This window comes from Halichoeres trimaculatus, unplaced genomic scaffold, assembly GCF_033239565.1.
Source record: "Halichoeres trimaculatus isolate MK-OKI-2021-1 unplaced genomic scaffold, fHalTri1.1 fHalTri1_scaffold_3, whole genome shotgun sequence".
NCBI lineage: Eukaryota > Metazoa > Chordata > Actinopteri > Labriformes > Labridae > Halichoeres > Halichoeres trimaculatus.
Window position 1 is genome coordinate 12311018 of NW_027437181.1, and position 14378 is coordinate 12325395.

General features: G+C 39.7%; 1 protein-coding gene across 1 annotated transcript; it reads left to right on the forward strand.

The window, feature by feature from the left end:
• The first annotated feature begins 2030 nt into the window (after positions 1-2030).
• leo1 (LEO1 homolog, Paf1/RNA polymerase II complex component) lies at positions 2031-11577 on the forward strand. The gene is made up of 14 exons (XM_074667294.1): positions 2031-2171; positions 3003-3136; positions 3581-3861; positions 4985-5205; positions 5362-5466; positions 5613-5710; positions 5916-6064; positions 6228-6312; positions 6388-6482; positions 6577-6711; positions 8169-8304; positions 10312-10504; positions 10620-10717; positions 11286-11577. Exons 1-14 carry the CDS (start codon positions 2114-2116, stop codon positions 11403-11405), a joined length of 1908 nt encoding a protein of 635 aa, XP_074523395.1. The 5' UTR covers positions 2031-2113; the 3' UTR covers positions 11406-11577.
• The last annotated feature ends 2801 nt before the right edge of the window (positions 11578-14378 follow it).

Below are 14378 nucleotides of genomic sequence, written 5' to 3' on the forward strand. Positions count from 1 at the left end.
TAGAGAAACATAAAAAGAAATTAAAATAAAACAAGATAAAATAAAATAAAATAAAATAATAATGAAATTTAATGAAACAATAAAGAATTTTTATTGAAGATAAAAAATATCGTAACTTAAGTAGAATTAAATTAAATTAAACATAATTTAATACAATATAATAAAGTTTCTTTTTGTGTAATTCTTTCGTAATAAAAATTAGAAAATATATATTTATATATATATTTTTTTACATTTTTAAGATATGCACTATTTCTCAGTACTTATCATACGGTTAACTACATTGGCATTAATGTTGATAAGTCAGCCAAATTCAGTTGCTGCAAAAGGTCAAGAGGAGCAGTTAAACCTGAAAAAGGACCTTGACATGATTCCAAATAGACTTTATCTCATTGAGTTTATTTTCTTTTGGTCAAGCTTTGTACCACTACATTATTAAATCAAATAAATCTGTACCAATCAGAAGAAAGCAACATAGCATTTTCAAAATTTAGTGATGCGTCAGGTGCAATGCTGTAAGAGTTACCAAATACCAAATACCAAGAATACCCGAATTGACTAAATACATGTCTTTTTACAGAAAAAAAAAACAGGCTGCTCTGGCTCCTGTCACAAAGATGACCTGATCAAAGCAAAACCTAGCTCACTCTTTTTGAAACAACCTCCCCCTTGCACACAACAACACCCTGTGGCGCCTGCAAAACACTGTGCAACATACAAACCTTACCTTGCCTTTAATTTTATGGTTCAGGGAGAGATCATCCTCCAAAGTGTGTTACACAATAGCAGGGAGATTGAATTTCATGCACTCTCAGTACACATAATATGTGCATTGTAATAAGATGCTGTACAAGTAACAGGAACTACAGATGAGACCTGGGTGCAGAAAAAAATTGTAGATGCCTTATACTGAGATCAGATATGATAATCTGTTAAAAGACGGAGTACTTAAAGGTTACTGCCCTTGAAAATTTGTTTAACACCACAGATAATATACATAGAGTAGATTTATAACATATGTGTACACATACCAGCTCCTGGCAAAACAGGGTTCTCATCAGGCTTACAGAGCATGTAGCATTGAACATGGTTTTTCTCCTCTGTGACATAGAGTTTGTGAGTAGGTTGAGTGAATGAATGGTGGTTGATTCAGGGCAGGCCTTCCTTGGATAAGGAAGGCAGGAGGAGAAATACTGTGTTGACATAAAGTTTAGCCAATCAGGGATTGGAGGGAAAATACAACTAATTTTTGCAAGGGGCAAAAATAAAAAAAAATTGACAAAACAAGTAGAAAAATGGTATGAAAATCAGAATAAAAAAGAAGCACTTTTTTAAACCCACAGCAGGAAAATATTTCTGTTACCGTTGCTCCAATGCACATTTTAATCTAATCGGGACTATCTGACATAAAGCTGAGGGAAAAAATGACAGGAAGAAAAAAATATAATTTATGACAAGTGCACAATACAAATTAATGCATCACAAATCAAGAAAGAATGAGAAAGTTAAAAATAACCACCATACAAATTCCATAGTAACATTGAATAGACATATTAGAATTGGCAACAAAAAAAAAATGTTGTGCTTTTTGAGGAATCTGCTTTTAGATTAGAATATGTATATAGAAATTTCAAAACATACATTCAATTCATGCATCCACATATCTATATAATTATATCAAATGAGGGTTTTAAGCTGCTGACTGTGAGAAGAGTCATCTGTCCAGAGTTTCAGACAGAAAGGTTACCACCTGCCTTTAGAAGAATTATGGAGTAAAATAAAAAGAAACTACAACAAAGAATAGAAATATACACATAAAGAAACATTTCTTTCTTTCTTTCTTTCTTTCTTTCTTTCTTTCTTTCTTTCTTTCTTTCTTTCTTTCTTTCTTTCTTTCTTTCTTTGTTCAGTGGCAAGAAAACTTGAGCACAGAGCTATGGCACAGAGCCACAGGCTGTGAGCCTTGTATATCCGTGGTATATACCACCTCCTTGTGGTCATATGCTGTTACTACAACACGAACTCAGCCTCAGTCTGAACCCGGAAACAAAACCTTTCTCAACGCATCACTTCCTGCATCTCACGTTCCTTTTTCCCAACAGTTTAGGGAAAAATGGCGGACATGGATGAATTGTTCGGGAGTGATGGGGACAGCGACAATGAACAGAGGGGTAAATTAGTCTCTCATAAATTGGAATTATGATTTTATAACCAAATTAGCCAGCTGGCTTTGATTGTTTTCTGCTAATGCTACGAGCTAGTGTTAGCTAGCTAGCTGCATTAGCACTAACGTGAAAGGGATGGAGCGCTTTCTATTTGATTTAGCACGGTATCTGGGCTCAAAGTCGTTTAAACTCAAAATTGCAGAAGAATAACAGTTGTGTTTTATTCTCGGGCGTTTAATTTGCATGGTTTCATCCAAAATGTTAGTTTAGTTCGTGAAAATAACGCTGAGAATACACATGGTTTGATGCTTGATTGGCCTCGTTATTACTTATACCAATTGATGCATTGTTTTAAATAAACTTAAAGCTCCATCCATTTCAGTTGGAAATGAAAATAAAATTAGATTAAATCATTAAAAAGAGTAATAATAATACCATCACAGACGTTATTTTCCTGCACCCTTTTCCAGGTGTAGATTAAATCATTATGCCTAATTCAAGTAACTTTAACTGTTTTTAATTGATTTTACGGTTTGCATGTGATGGGGTAGCTTACGAAAACTCAAATATTTCAAGTTTTATTGAATGAAACTCAGCTGGCAATTTTCTTTGGTGCTCTTATATTGCGTAGTGTTTTTGTATTTGTTTATTACTTAGTTTGTAGTTTGTAATGTCGTTAGAAAATGCAGCTCAGCACCATAAATGTGCTCTAATACCTTGTGCCATCTCACCGTCTCCTCCTTACTGCTTGATGAATACATAGCATGCTCCACTGTGAACTGATCATAACGAAATGATTTGTGCTTCATAAAACGTTTTTGCCTTGTTGTGTTTCAGAGTCTGGCTCTGGGTCCGGATCAGACTCGGAGCAGGAGCGACCACGATCTGCCAGCAACGCCTCTGGCAGTGGAAGTGATAGTGAGAGGGAACGAGATGATGATGAGGAGGGAGGAAAAGCCAGTATGAATAAGGTTTGTGATCAAGAGTGGGGATGTAGGTCTAGCAGTGCAGGAGGGGACAGTTAAACAAGATTAAATTTAATCTTGAAAACATTAGCAATTGGTGAGAAATTTTCTAGGATCAGAAGTTAACTGGATAGAAAAAAAGACAAAGTCTATGTTGTTTCTTTTTCTACACCTTTTGAAAATTCAGCTTGCCCAATTATTCTCTTTGGTGAATGATTAAAAAGTTTATCTTCACTGATCAGAGTACAGATCAGAAAAATAAAGAGTTCTGTGATGTTCTGAAGCTCCTCAAGTAACAGCTCATCAACCCTGTCTTTTTTCTACCTCAGACAGTAAAAATTGTGTAAAAACTTTCTCTCTGTTAGGAACACAGGGTAATTTACAGATGATGATGTTTATTTTTATATCAGCTCAACTCCCTTCTCCTGCACACACTGTCTAACCTAACAGGAGCTGTTTGGAGACGACAGTGAGGATGAGCAACACAGTCAGCACAGCGGCAGCGACAACCAGTCTGAACGATCAGGGAACCAATCAGACGCCAGCATGCACTCAGACCAAGGGGATCACTCTGATGCTGAGCAGCACAGTGGCTCAGAGCAGGGACATCGAGATGAGGATGAAGACGAGGAGGACAGAGGCCACAGGTCTGACAGAGGAAGCCCAGCTGGCAGTGGGATGTCTGGAGCAGGAAGCCCTCGCTCTAGGGGCAGTGTGCGCTCAGACAGAAGGTACAACAACAAGCACTAGATGTTCCTTATTGTTAAATAGACATGATAAGGCAGGAATGTACTGGGTAAATAATGCTCAGAGGTTTTCACAGACTCATTTGTCACAGAAGCACTTACATGTTAGACTAGAGTTGCAAGCAGTAATATTTTTTGTTGACAGTTTTTGTTATCTCAGATTATTAAAAAAAAGCTCAAATAGCTTTTAACAGAATCTCACAATGCTCTATTCTTCTTCCAACTCCTAATTCCAACTAACACTGAAATGAATCATAGATATTCAGCAGTGCCTCACATTTAAGAGGCTTAATAATGACTAAGTTTGATTAGTGTTTTTTTAAACAAATTAAACCGTTAATCTGTTTACATTTTCCAGATATTTTCTGCCAATCCTTTTAAACTCCTCAAGGAACTTGTTTATTGGGCCTTTACCCGAAATTTTGCTTTTGTTTTAATTAATTTAAATAAAGTAACAATAATCCTAGGCTAAGGCCGATAACAAATTTTGCTGGATGATATACTGTCCCACACTTATTGACAATAAACAAGTCATGGACAATATTATTTTGAGACCAAATTAACCCCTTATATAAAAACACATTTCATTATAATGCAATAAACCTTTTTCAAATACAATAAACGTTTATCATGAGTATTTTTTACTAATGTAATTGGAATATCATTAACTTTCAAATATTAAAAAAAAAAGCAAACAATATTAATGAAATGGGCTCTCAGTCAGAAATTGCTCTCGAATAAAAAAACTGAGTTAAAATACAGAATTTCTTTTATGATGTAGCAAACTATACTCTGTGTCCATGAAAATTCTTACTCATCCAGCTCCATCCAGTTATTATAAATACTCCAAACCAGGCAACTGGACTGTTCAGACTGTGAAGACATTTCTTCTCTCATCAATGTGGCTTCATAAGCCTCATCAGCTTTATCCCAAACTACAAAAACAAACACGCATGCACATGGCAATATATTGAGGCTGGCAAAATTATTGAGTTCATTTCAAATATTGAACAATTAATTGATTTATTGACTATCGTCTCAGGCCTAAATAATCCTGATGTTGTTATTTTTATACATGATTCATTCACTATGCTTCTCTTACATACAGTGTGCACAGTGACCCTGGGACCCCACAGTCAGGACCCGGTACCCCTCACTCTGATGGAGAAGCTTCTGGAAGAGAAAACCAATCAGATGATGAGAAGTGGGAAAGAGGAGCCAAGAGTGACCAATCAGAGGACGAAGAGGAGAAACGCCATTACTCTGATGAAGACAGAGAGAACTCTGATGACGAGGGGCCGAGGAACAGGAAGGCAGGCACACCTCAGGGTACGTTGTGAATCATGAGCCGGAATTCAGTTTTATTCTCTACAATTCAGATTCTGTTAGAGAGGATTAGAGCAAAATCCACTCTGAAGTTTTTATGTGTTCTGAACATTTTGTTTTACACCATGCAGTTTGTCAACTTTTGACTTTTGTTTACAGAGTCTGCAAAAGGCAGCGACAGTGAAGACGACTTTCTCAGACAGAAAACCAAATTAAAACATGCCTCTGATTCAGACTCCGACAGTGATGTTGGATCAAAGAAAAGTAAGAAAAGGTTTTTGCACGTTTGTTTACACTGCAGACATCACGGCGCTGGTTCAAAGTCAAATCAACAATTCAAATCTGATTTTCTTTCAGCATTATAAGCTACTTTATGGGGTTATTAAAATGCTTTTCATTCTATTGTGTAGCAAAGACATCAGCAGCAGCAGACGACCTGTTTGGAGAGGCCGATGACATCTCTTCTGACAGCGATGCAGAGAAGCCTCCCACTCCAGGACAGCCTCTGGTATCTGTCTGCCCTCCTGATCTCTGTCTCTTTCCTACACCGACCATTAAGCCTCTTTAATTACCCAGAATCATTTTTTATATTCCCAAATCTCTTTTTCTCTGAGCCTCTCGCTAAGCTTCTCCAAGCTAATCCCTGTACCAAAGGTCAGTGAATCTTGTTTTTTAAATATGAAATATTCTCTTCTCCTCCCTGTGTGTGTCAGGATACAGAAGATGGGATGGAGGGGGAGCAGGCAGAAGAGGAACCTGCCCCTGAAACACGTATTGAAGTTGAGATCCCAAAAGTCAGCACAGACCTGGGGTCTGACCTTTATTTTGTAAAGCTGCCTAACTTCCTGTCAGTGGAGCCCAGGTGAGAGCCTCAGAAAAACAAACACATAAGTTACACAATTATTCCACTTTTAAAATTTTGTTTTTGATAAAAAAATCCTTAACTGTTTGTAAACTCTTGGTGATTACAGCAGTTTAACTCTTAAGTTTCTGAAGATCCACTTTTCTTTCATTTTCTTCATCAGGCCTTTTGATCCTCAGTACTATGAGGATGAATTTGAGGATGAAGAAATGCTGGATGAAGAGGGACGGACAAGGCTCAAACTGAAGGTATGTGACTGAATATTTGTGTTTGTATTTTTGTGTCGTGTGCAAACTACAAACTTTATTTATTCTCTTTCGCAGGTTGAGAATACAATTCGCTGGCGAGTTAAGAGAGACGAGGAGGGTAATGAAACGAGAGAGAGCAACGCACGAATCGTCAAATGGTCTGATGGCAGGTTTGTGTTACATCACAGTGTTTGAGGTTCAGAGCTGTGGACAGCTGCTTCTCTGTACTTTCCATTGTTCTTACATGTTTCTCTCCTGTCACAGCATGTCCCTCCACCTGGGGAATGAAGTGTTTGATGTTTACAAAGCTCCTCTCCAGGGTGACCACAACCACCTGTTCATCAGACAGGGAACTGGACTGCAGGGACAGGCTGTATTCAAAACCAAACTCACCTTTAGGTAATGCCCCAACATGCCATTGTTGCATAGGTGACCGGCTGCTATTAAAACCATGCACAGAGGAAACTGTGTCTTTCTCCTCCTCCTCCTCCTCTTCTGTCTGGCTCTCTTACAGCTGTACATGCACTAAATAAACCCTGGGGTGCCTCTAATTCCAAACAACAACAATAGCAGCCTTCATTCAGGCTCTGCTCAGGAGTGTACTATGTAAGTCCCTGGATCACCTTGTGCAAGCTGGCCCAGGTTTCCTCCCAGTGAGAACTGGTTAAGCTTCTTAGTGGCCCTGAGTCCACCTGGACGTTCTGTCTTCTGGGACCACATGGGTCTAGTAGGAAAGTGTCCAAAGCTGCTTTAAAGCGCCGCAGGCCTCTACAATCTCAGACAGGACATTGCCGTTTGTACTGATCAGGTCCAATCATCAGAGCAGAGTTTGATTAGGATTAAGGCTAAGGCTGCTGAGCGTACGGATGGTTAGGTAACAGTTATTTTTTTAAGAGGAGCTTTACGAACTTCAGATAGTGATTGAGCAGAAAGTTTGACGTGGAAAGCTCATTTTTTAATTAGAGATGATCTCGACTTCATCCCCTGAAACACTTTTCATACTTCTGAGCATGAACTCTGAATGAGACGATGAGTCAGATGCTTCTTTAGCTGTTTTTGTTGAGTCATTTCAGCATTTTTGTTTTTTAGAAAGTTGCAAAGCTGAGGCAGCCATAAATGTTGGCATCTATGCGGGCGGAAAAAGGACAAAATGCTGATTCTAAGGAAACCTGTGCTGTGGCAAAACAATGAAAAAGGGATTCCACAAAAATAGGAAGAAGATAAAGGACCTAGTTTCTGGGGGACAGTGTGTAAAAAAAAGCTAAAGCAGTTTTTCTTAGAGATGTAAAGCAAGTTTCAGACCTTGTCTATCTGAGTAGCTTTTCTGCAAACAAATAGTTATGTTTACATTTCTGAAAAAGTACATTGTGTATAATTGTGCTTGAAAATCAGTCATGTGTTTCACCTTCCTCATAAAATATGCACATACTTCAGTCAATATAACTTGCATCATTTACTGATTTTTCTACCCCTGGTGTTGGTTTTAACCTCTTTTAACATACATTGCATAGTTTCCTTTGCATATTGATGCATAGTTCTGCCAAAACTTTTTCCATAGCATGCAAATGGCCCAAAATCCACCTGGTATTTTTTTGTAAGTGCGGACTCAGAGGGGTTTGGCAGTCAGCACTGTTGTTGTTGCCAATTTGCAATGCAAATGCGTCAGTTTGCATTGTTATTGAGGCTTTTCTTGCACATTACCAGGAATTCAAGTTTAATAACTAAAGAAAGGGATAAAAAAAAGCTTCCACTCAGAACAATTTTAATGTTTTAGAAAGTGATTATTAACAAAGCACTGTGGGATTTGATTGAGTTTGACACGGGTGTTGTGTTTTGTTTTTTTTCTGTACTTCCAGGCCCCACTCAACAGACAGCGCCACTCACAGAAAGATGACCCTGTCCTTGGCTGACCGCTGCTCAAAAACCCAGAAGATCCGAATCCTTCCCATGGCCGGACGAGATCCTGAGTCGCATCGCAACGAAATGATTAAGGTAACACTCACACAAACACACACATACGCACACACACACACACACACACACTCTATCCATCTGTTCCTGTCCTGTTTGTCTTTCCTGCACCCAGACGGAGGATTCTTTAGTTTCCACAGAGACCAAAAGAGGTCACATGGGGCCAGGTGGTGACAAGCGTCAGGCTGGGTTACATAAAGTCAAACTGTGGCATGCTTACATAATGAGGTCACTCAGTGTCCAGTCTAATGGAAACAGTGTCGGCGTGTCAGAGGTGGGGGTTGCTTTGTATCTACTGTCAACCAAAACATGTTCTGCTGATAACAAAGTTTATAGTCTCATTGGACGTGATGAAGACGTGCAGTGATGAGACTTTCCAACTGTTTAACAAACAAACAAACTTTTGACTCCAAGTGTAGTCACATGCCAGACTCTCCTCACGCCAACATTATCTAAGAGATGTCAAAATCATCAGTGTATCAATGAAGTCAACCATCAGCGTGATCTAAAGCTGGTTAAGAATTCCCCCTACAACACTCTCAGTACATCTTTAACTGTGCTTCTCCCTGGCACTAAACTACAACAGAAGCTTGAGCAATTTGTTGTCTTATGTTTGTTTTTCATCAGGCGTCTCGATTACAGTCAAAAGAGCCAAGTAGAGCTTATTCAGCTGCGGGGTGTTTTTCCAGGGATTCTGCCCAAATTACCAGATGGAGATTGGCAAATATTAAAAGATTAAATGTAAAATGCAAAGGGCACCTGGAAGATATTAGTTTGATGCCTCTTTTACACCTTTCAGTCAGCGTTCATGCCAGAGGCGTAGTAATTGAGTCGTTCTCCTGCTGAGTTAGCTGTCGAGCTACTAGCAGAGGCTTAACCAAGGCGAATTGGGGTCGCCTTCAATGTGGAAGCCAGTGAGACAGAAGAGATTTGAGTTCATGTTTTTACACAAAGCTCTCGGCTTGTGTAAATCGAGTAATTCATTTATTCTCTGTTCAGTTGCACGTGCTGCCCGTTTCTGTGCAGCTAAGTGGAATACATTTCATGCGTTCAAACCAACGAGGCTCAGACTTTTGATTTTCAGCAATGTCGTGTCTCCTTTGTCTTCTTGTAAATATCAAATTAAATTGTAAAGACAAAGTATTTTATTAATGTCAGCATTGACTCAGGAGTAATGTGACATTAATGAAAACAATATGTGTGGGAAGGGTTCAAATCAGTGAGACAAAAAGCACATGGACTCTGAGAAACAAAAACGTTTTTTGTTTTCATTTCTAGTTTTGTTTGCTTTTATCAATTCAGACAGCTGAAGAAAGATAGAGAACCTAGTTTTCTATGTTAATATCTCTCTGCTTTTTTGTTGTTTTACCTGGATAACACTATCCACTGGTCTAAATCACCTGAAACTGGAGGAATTAATCCAGTGTGTCTTGAGGCTCCGCTATGACATGGGCATATGTCAGCGCTCAAAGCAGTCACATCATGCAGTAAATCAGGGCATGTTGTGGTTTTTAAAAGACAGCAGAAATCTGAATTTCCTACCACAGAGACCAAGGTTGGCCAAGGTAAGGAATTCACACACCTACTTGTAGCTTTTCCAGTGTTGCTGCAATAAATTCTGTTTCATATTTATTTTTAAGATCATGTCAAACTGGTTGTAACAAACTCAGCTCAACTCGTAAAACAACCAAATGGACTGTTGGACTGTTTTCACTCTATAGTTTAAAATATTCCCACACTGCTAACATTTTTTACCATAGATTTAATTATCCTAGTGTAACTTTTTGTTTTTTTACCTTTTTTAACCACGTGTCCCTGGAAATGAACTCTAGTCTGCCATATATAGTAGTTATAGCAGTGGCTTAAGTTCCACACCAATGTCCTGTTTGAGTGTTTCATGGAACTTAGTGTCTGTTCTGACAAGAAAATTTTTATAATCTGTTGAGTGATAAAACTCCAACAAACCACCTTCAACTGTGAAGTTTGCGCTTGTTATTAAATTCCATTACCATGTTTTTTTTCCTGTAGAAAGAGGAAGAACGCCTGCGCGCTTCCATCCGCAGAGAGTCCCAGCAGAGAAGGATGAGGGAGAAGCAGCACCAGAGAGGCCTGAGCAGCAGTTACCTGGAGCCCGATCGCTACGATGACGAGGAAGAGGGCGAAGAAGCCATCAGCCTGGCTGCAATCAAGAGCAAATACAAGGGAGGAGGAGGCCTGAGAGGTGAGGAAGACTGGAAGTTAAATCACAATCACACTTCTATCTTTATGTCCTCATCAAAAGTTTTTCAGGTCACTTAGGTCTGATCAACATCCTCCTTTTTTTATCACTTTTCCAGAGGAGCGGGCGAGGATCTACTCTTCAGACAGCGATGAAGGCTCTGATGATGACAAGGCTCAGAGGCTGATGAAGGCCAAGAAGCTTGACAGTGATGAGGTGAGTGTAGCCACACGGGGGATTTTTCCTTATCTTATGGCAGTTTGGTAAAGTATGTACATATTTAAAACCCTTACCAACACATTATTAGAAAACCACCAACTCCTGTAGAAATGCTCAAAGCAACCCCAAATCAGAATTTACTTTCTTCTCTATTGTACATATTTTTGAGCTACAAATGTCTGCTTTTCAATTTCAGACAAGACTTTTCAAATACTTTTTATTTCACTGTTGGATGGATTAGTCTTGCATGTGTAGTGTATGTGGAAAAATATTACCCTGCTTCACAGTTAGGGGGCAGTATGATGCAGGACACACCGTAAGTTAAAAACAAACTTGTCTGATTCCCCTCATGTGAACTGGAACAGAGTGGGGAACACAAGTCCTCTTAAAGAACATACACTTAATTCAGTACAGACTGTTTCTGCAAAATGTTGCTCTGTCAGAGAAAAAAAGTAGATCAGCAGCAACATGACAAACAGAGAACTGAGAGGAACAGAGTGTCTGCTGCTGTCAGCATCCCTGTTATTTCACATCACTCATATCACTCATGTTGTGTTTTATACAGGAGGGTGAGGGATCAGGAAAGAGAAAGGCAGAGGACGAGGAAGAAATGGCCACCAAGAAGCCAAAGAAGTATGTGATTAGCGATGAAGAGGAGGATGAGGATGAAGAGGAGGATGAATAATCTTATTTTTTTATCATTCACTGTTTTATCAGTGCTCAGAGCCCACATGGTATATAAACAGCCACTTTTTGTTTTGTAGATTTTCTTAAGACTTACATGTGGGTCTGTATGTGAGTCTGTGTGGGTGAGTGTGTGTGAGATTGTTTATGTTCTGTACAGCTGAAAATAAAGAAATGGTTGTCTTATGTAACTGAAGCATCCCAAAGCTGTCTTTTTTGGAAGTCTTTTGTAACATTATGATTCATATGCGTGAGTCACACTGTTGTAAGATTATGAAACATAAAGATTATTCCAGTTTTTGGACAGAACAGAGGTGAAGGGGGTAAATGTTGTGGGTTTATCAGAGATTAAATTTGGGTTAAAAGTCTCAGGGTGACACCCACTGCATAACACTGACTCTCATCACAAAACAGCATCAACAACTGTTTTAAAATGTGCTGGATTACTTTTAAAGGTTGTCCAGCTCACTTGGGGACAATTTGTCCCCTGAAGGAAAAAGGTGGAGAGGGTGGTTTGGGGTAAAATCTTATCTACTGTTGAAAGAACCAGATAAACCCACCTGACAGGAGTGGTAAAAGAGGAGATTTTGGAGTTGAGACAAAAAGGCTACAGCACAGAGAGAAAAGATCCTCCTCCACCTGCTAGCTCAGTGGGAAGTGAAGGAGAGGGATGATAGTTTTGATGAATAAATCTTTGAAAATGAAGGGCTGGCATCAGCTGAAATTTCTCTTCTGTTCTATCTCACCTCTGTAAGCATGCACAACCTGAAGACTTGGCGACATGCTAATTTATTGGTTACATACACAGTGGGAGTACAATGAATTGTGACAGAATTTTGGTGCTGGTTCAGACTGGGAAAAACTAGTAAGAAATGATGTTGATTCAAAACTCACTATAAAAATGTGATAGAGACTACCTACTTTTGTTAAACTGTAACTTCGAGATGAAAATCAAAACTGTACTTCTTCCTGTTTGACTCGTGTTCTCAATGCGTGAAGGAAGAATTGAGGTGTATCCTAGCAATTTGCCAAATGCTAAACTGTACACCAAAGTTGCCAAAGTGACATGTTTAGAGGAGTGTTATGTCACTGGCACCTGCTTGAAATATGATGACAGTCCCTGGTGCCAGCCATAGACTAATAAATGGGCGTGGTCTGCGTGACATCACCCATCTGTCTCCAATACAGAGTTTGTGAAGCCTGTTGTCATCGGACGCCATATTGAAAATACTGGATTCAACTTAACTTTGTTAAGAGTTGGGATTAGACTAAGAGGCGGGCCTTTAGCCTCTTTACAGATTGTGACAGGGTGCCAGCCTGTGAGTTAGATCAGCCATGCCTTTATACATGCAAAGCCCTTTAATAACTCATAAAAGAATTAATTAGATGATTAAGTTATTTTATGAATCAGGCTGTAAGTATCTGTAAAAATCTTTTTTTGCTTGGTGTCTGAGGTTCCTGCCTCAGAGGAACCTCAAAGAACTGCTGTTTTTATGAGCTTCATATTGCTAAACAGGGGGTACCCGCTTGATGCCACCCCAAAATACTAGACAATGGATCTTATTGAAACCGCGTATTATTATTTATTAAGATCTTATTACGTAATTATTACCAATGTGACCTATTTGTGGTGACAACTGAGTTCCAGTTCCAAAATTCCTCTAGTAGTCCCTAATGGAAAACAATGTGAGATGTTTATAAAAAAAATCTAAAGATAGAATTTGGAGGACTCTCAAAGTACATTTCAGGGCGGTTCGGTGCGTCACTGCTCCAGTTGTTAGACAGCCAGAGAGGTTGGGTGAGGTATTGTGACTCGATCCCAACTGAGCCACAGAGTCACAGGGGAATGTAGAGAACAACAGTCCGGGTTACTGATTTAGGTTCAACAGCCAGAATGACGCACATACACACACACACACACACTCACACACACATACATACAACACAAAAGCTCTAAACTGGTTCCTAGAGATGGATAACAACACCCCAGTTCCACATCTCCCCCTGCTTGGTCCAGACTGAACTGGCTGTGGCCACCCAGGATACAAAACCGGTAAAACACCAGCAAAGCGATTAAGTAAGAGTTACATAAATTGGCTGCATTCTCTCTCTTGGCAACTGCCTCCTTTCAGCCACACACACACACTCGCAGCTCTGATGTGTCTACACACAAAAACTTACAGTAAAGAGAGAAATGGCAAGACTCCTTGAGTACCTTTGGAGTACCTTATACACAAGGGAGAGTCTGTCAGGTGTTCAGACTTCAGTGTTATCTGAGTGTTTGGAGTCACTTTGCTCAAAATCCAGCATGAGTCTGCTCGATTTAAATTACACTGTTGTGTAATTAGAGCAGTCCACTGCTGAGGGCGAGTGTTGCCCAGCAGAATTAGCTTTTCTATCATTGATTCATCCTCACAGAGAGAGGCAGGCAGCATGTATTGCACACGCGGGTTTACACATGCAGCAGTGAGTAGATACTCCTCAGTAAAGCGCATGCTAAGCTATATATAGCCCACACACAATGCATTTTTAATGCAGCTTTATGCAAATGCTGTGTGTCTTGGTTGCCTCTGGAGTGAAGGTGCAGTTGGTCGTGGTGTGCTGCGTTATCTCAGACTGCAGTGGGTTATGTAAACCCCTTTCCACACGGTGAGGAGGGGGGAGGAGATGGGGGAGGAGGGGGAACACTGCTACACACAGTCAGCACTGAGTTAAGAGGGATGAGACAGAGGGGAGGGCTGCAGCATTTCACCCTCTTTCCTCTCCTCCTCCTTCTCCTCCTCGCTCTTCATCTTGTCTTTCTCTTTGTATCACTTCACTTTAGTTTACCCCGTCTTCCCTCAGCCCTGCCTCAGCCTGGACTCTGTTACATCACATTTTCTGCGCAGAAATCTCAGACAGCAGCTAAGCAGAGCAGAGCAGTGACAGTTTGTTTTTTATGCCTTTAAAGGCCCTGCTTCAGGAAGGAAACAAA

Bases quoted from the DNA above. Each gene is read 5' to 3' on its own strand.
- leo1 (XM_074667294.1), top strand. From the start codon at position 2,114: ATGGCGGACATGGATGAATTGTTCGGGAGTGATGGGGACAGCGACAAT. The intron at 6,483-6,576 runs GTTTGTGTTACA...CTCCTGTCACAG, and splicing joins GTCAAATGGTCTGATGGCAG to CATGTCCCTCCACCTGGGGA. The intron at 10,505-10,619 runs GTGAGGAAGACT...TCACTTTTCCAG, and splicing joins GGGAGGAGGAGGCCTGAGAG to AGGAGCGGGCGAGGATCTAC.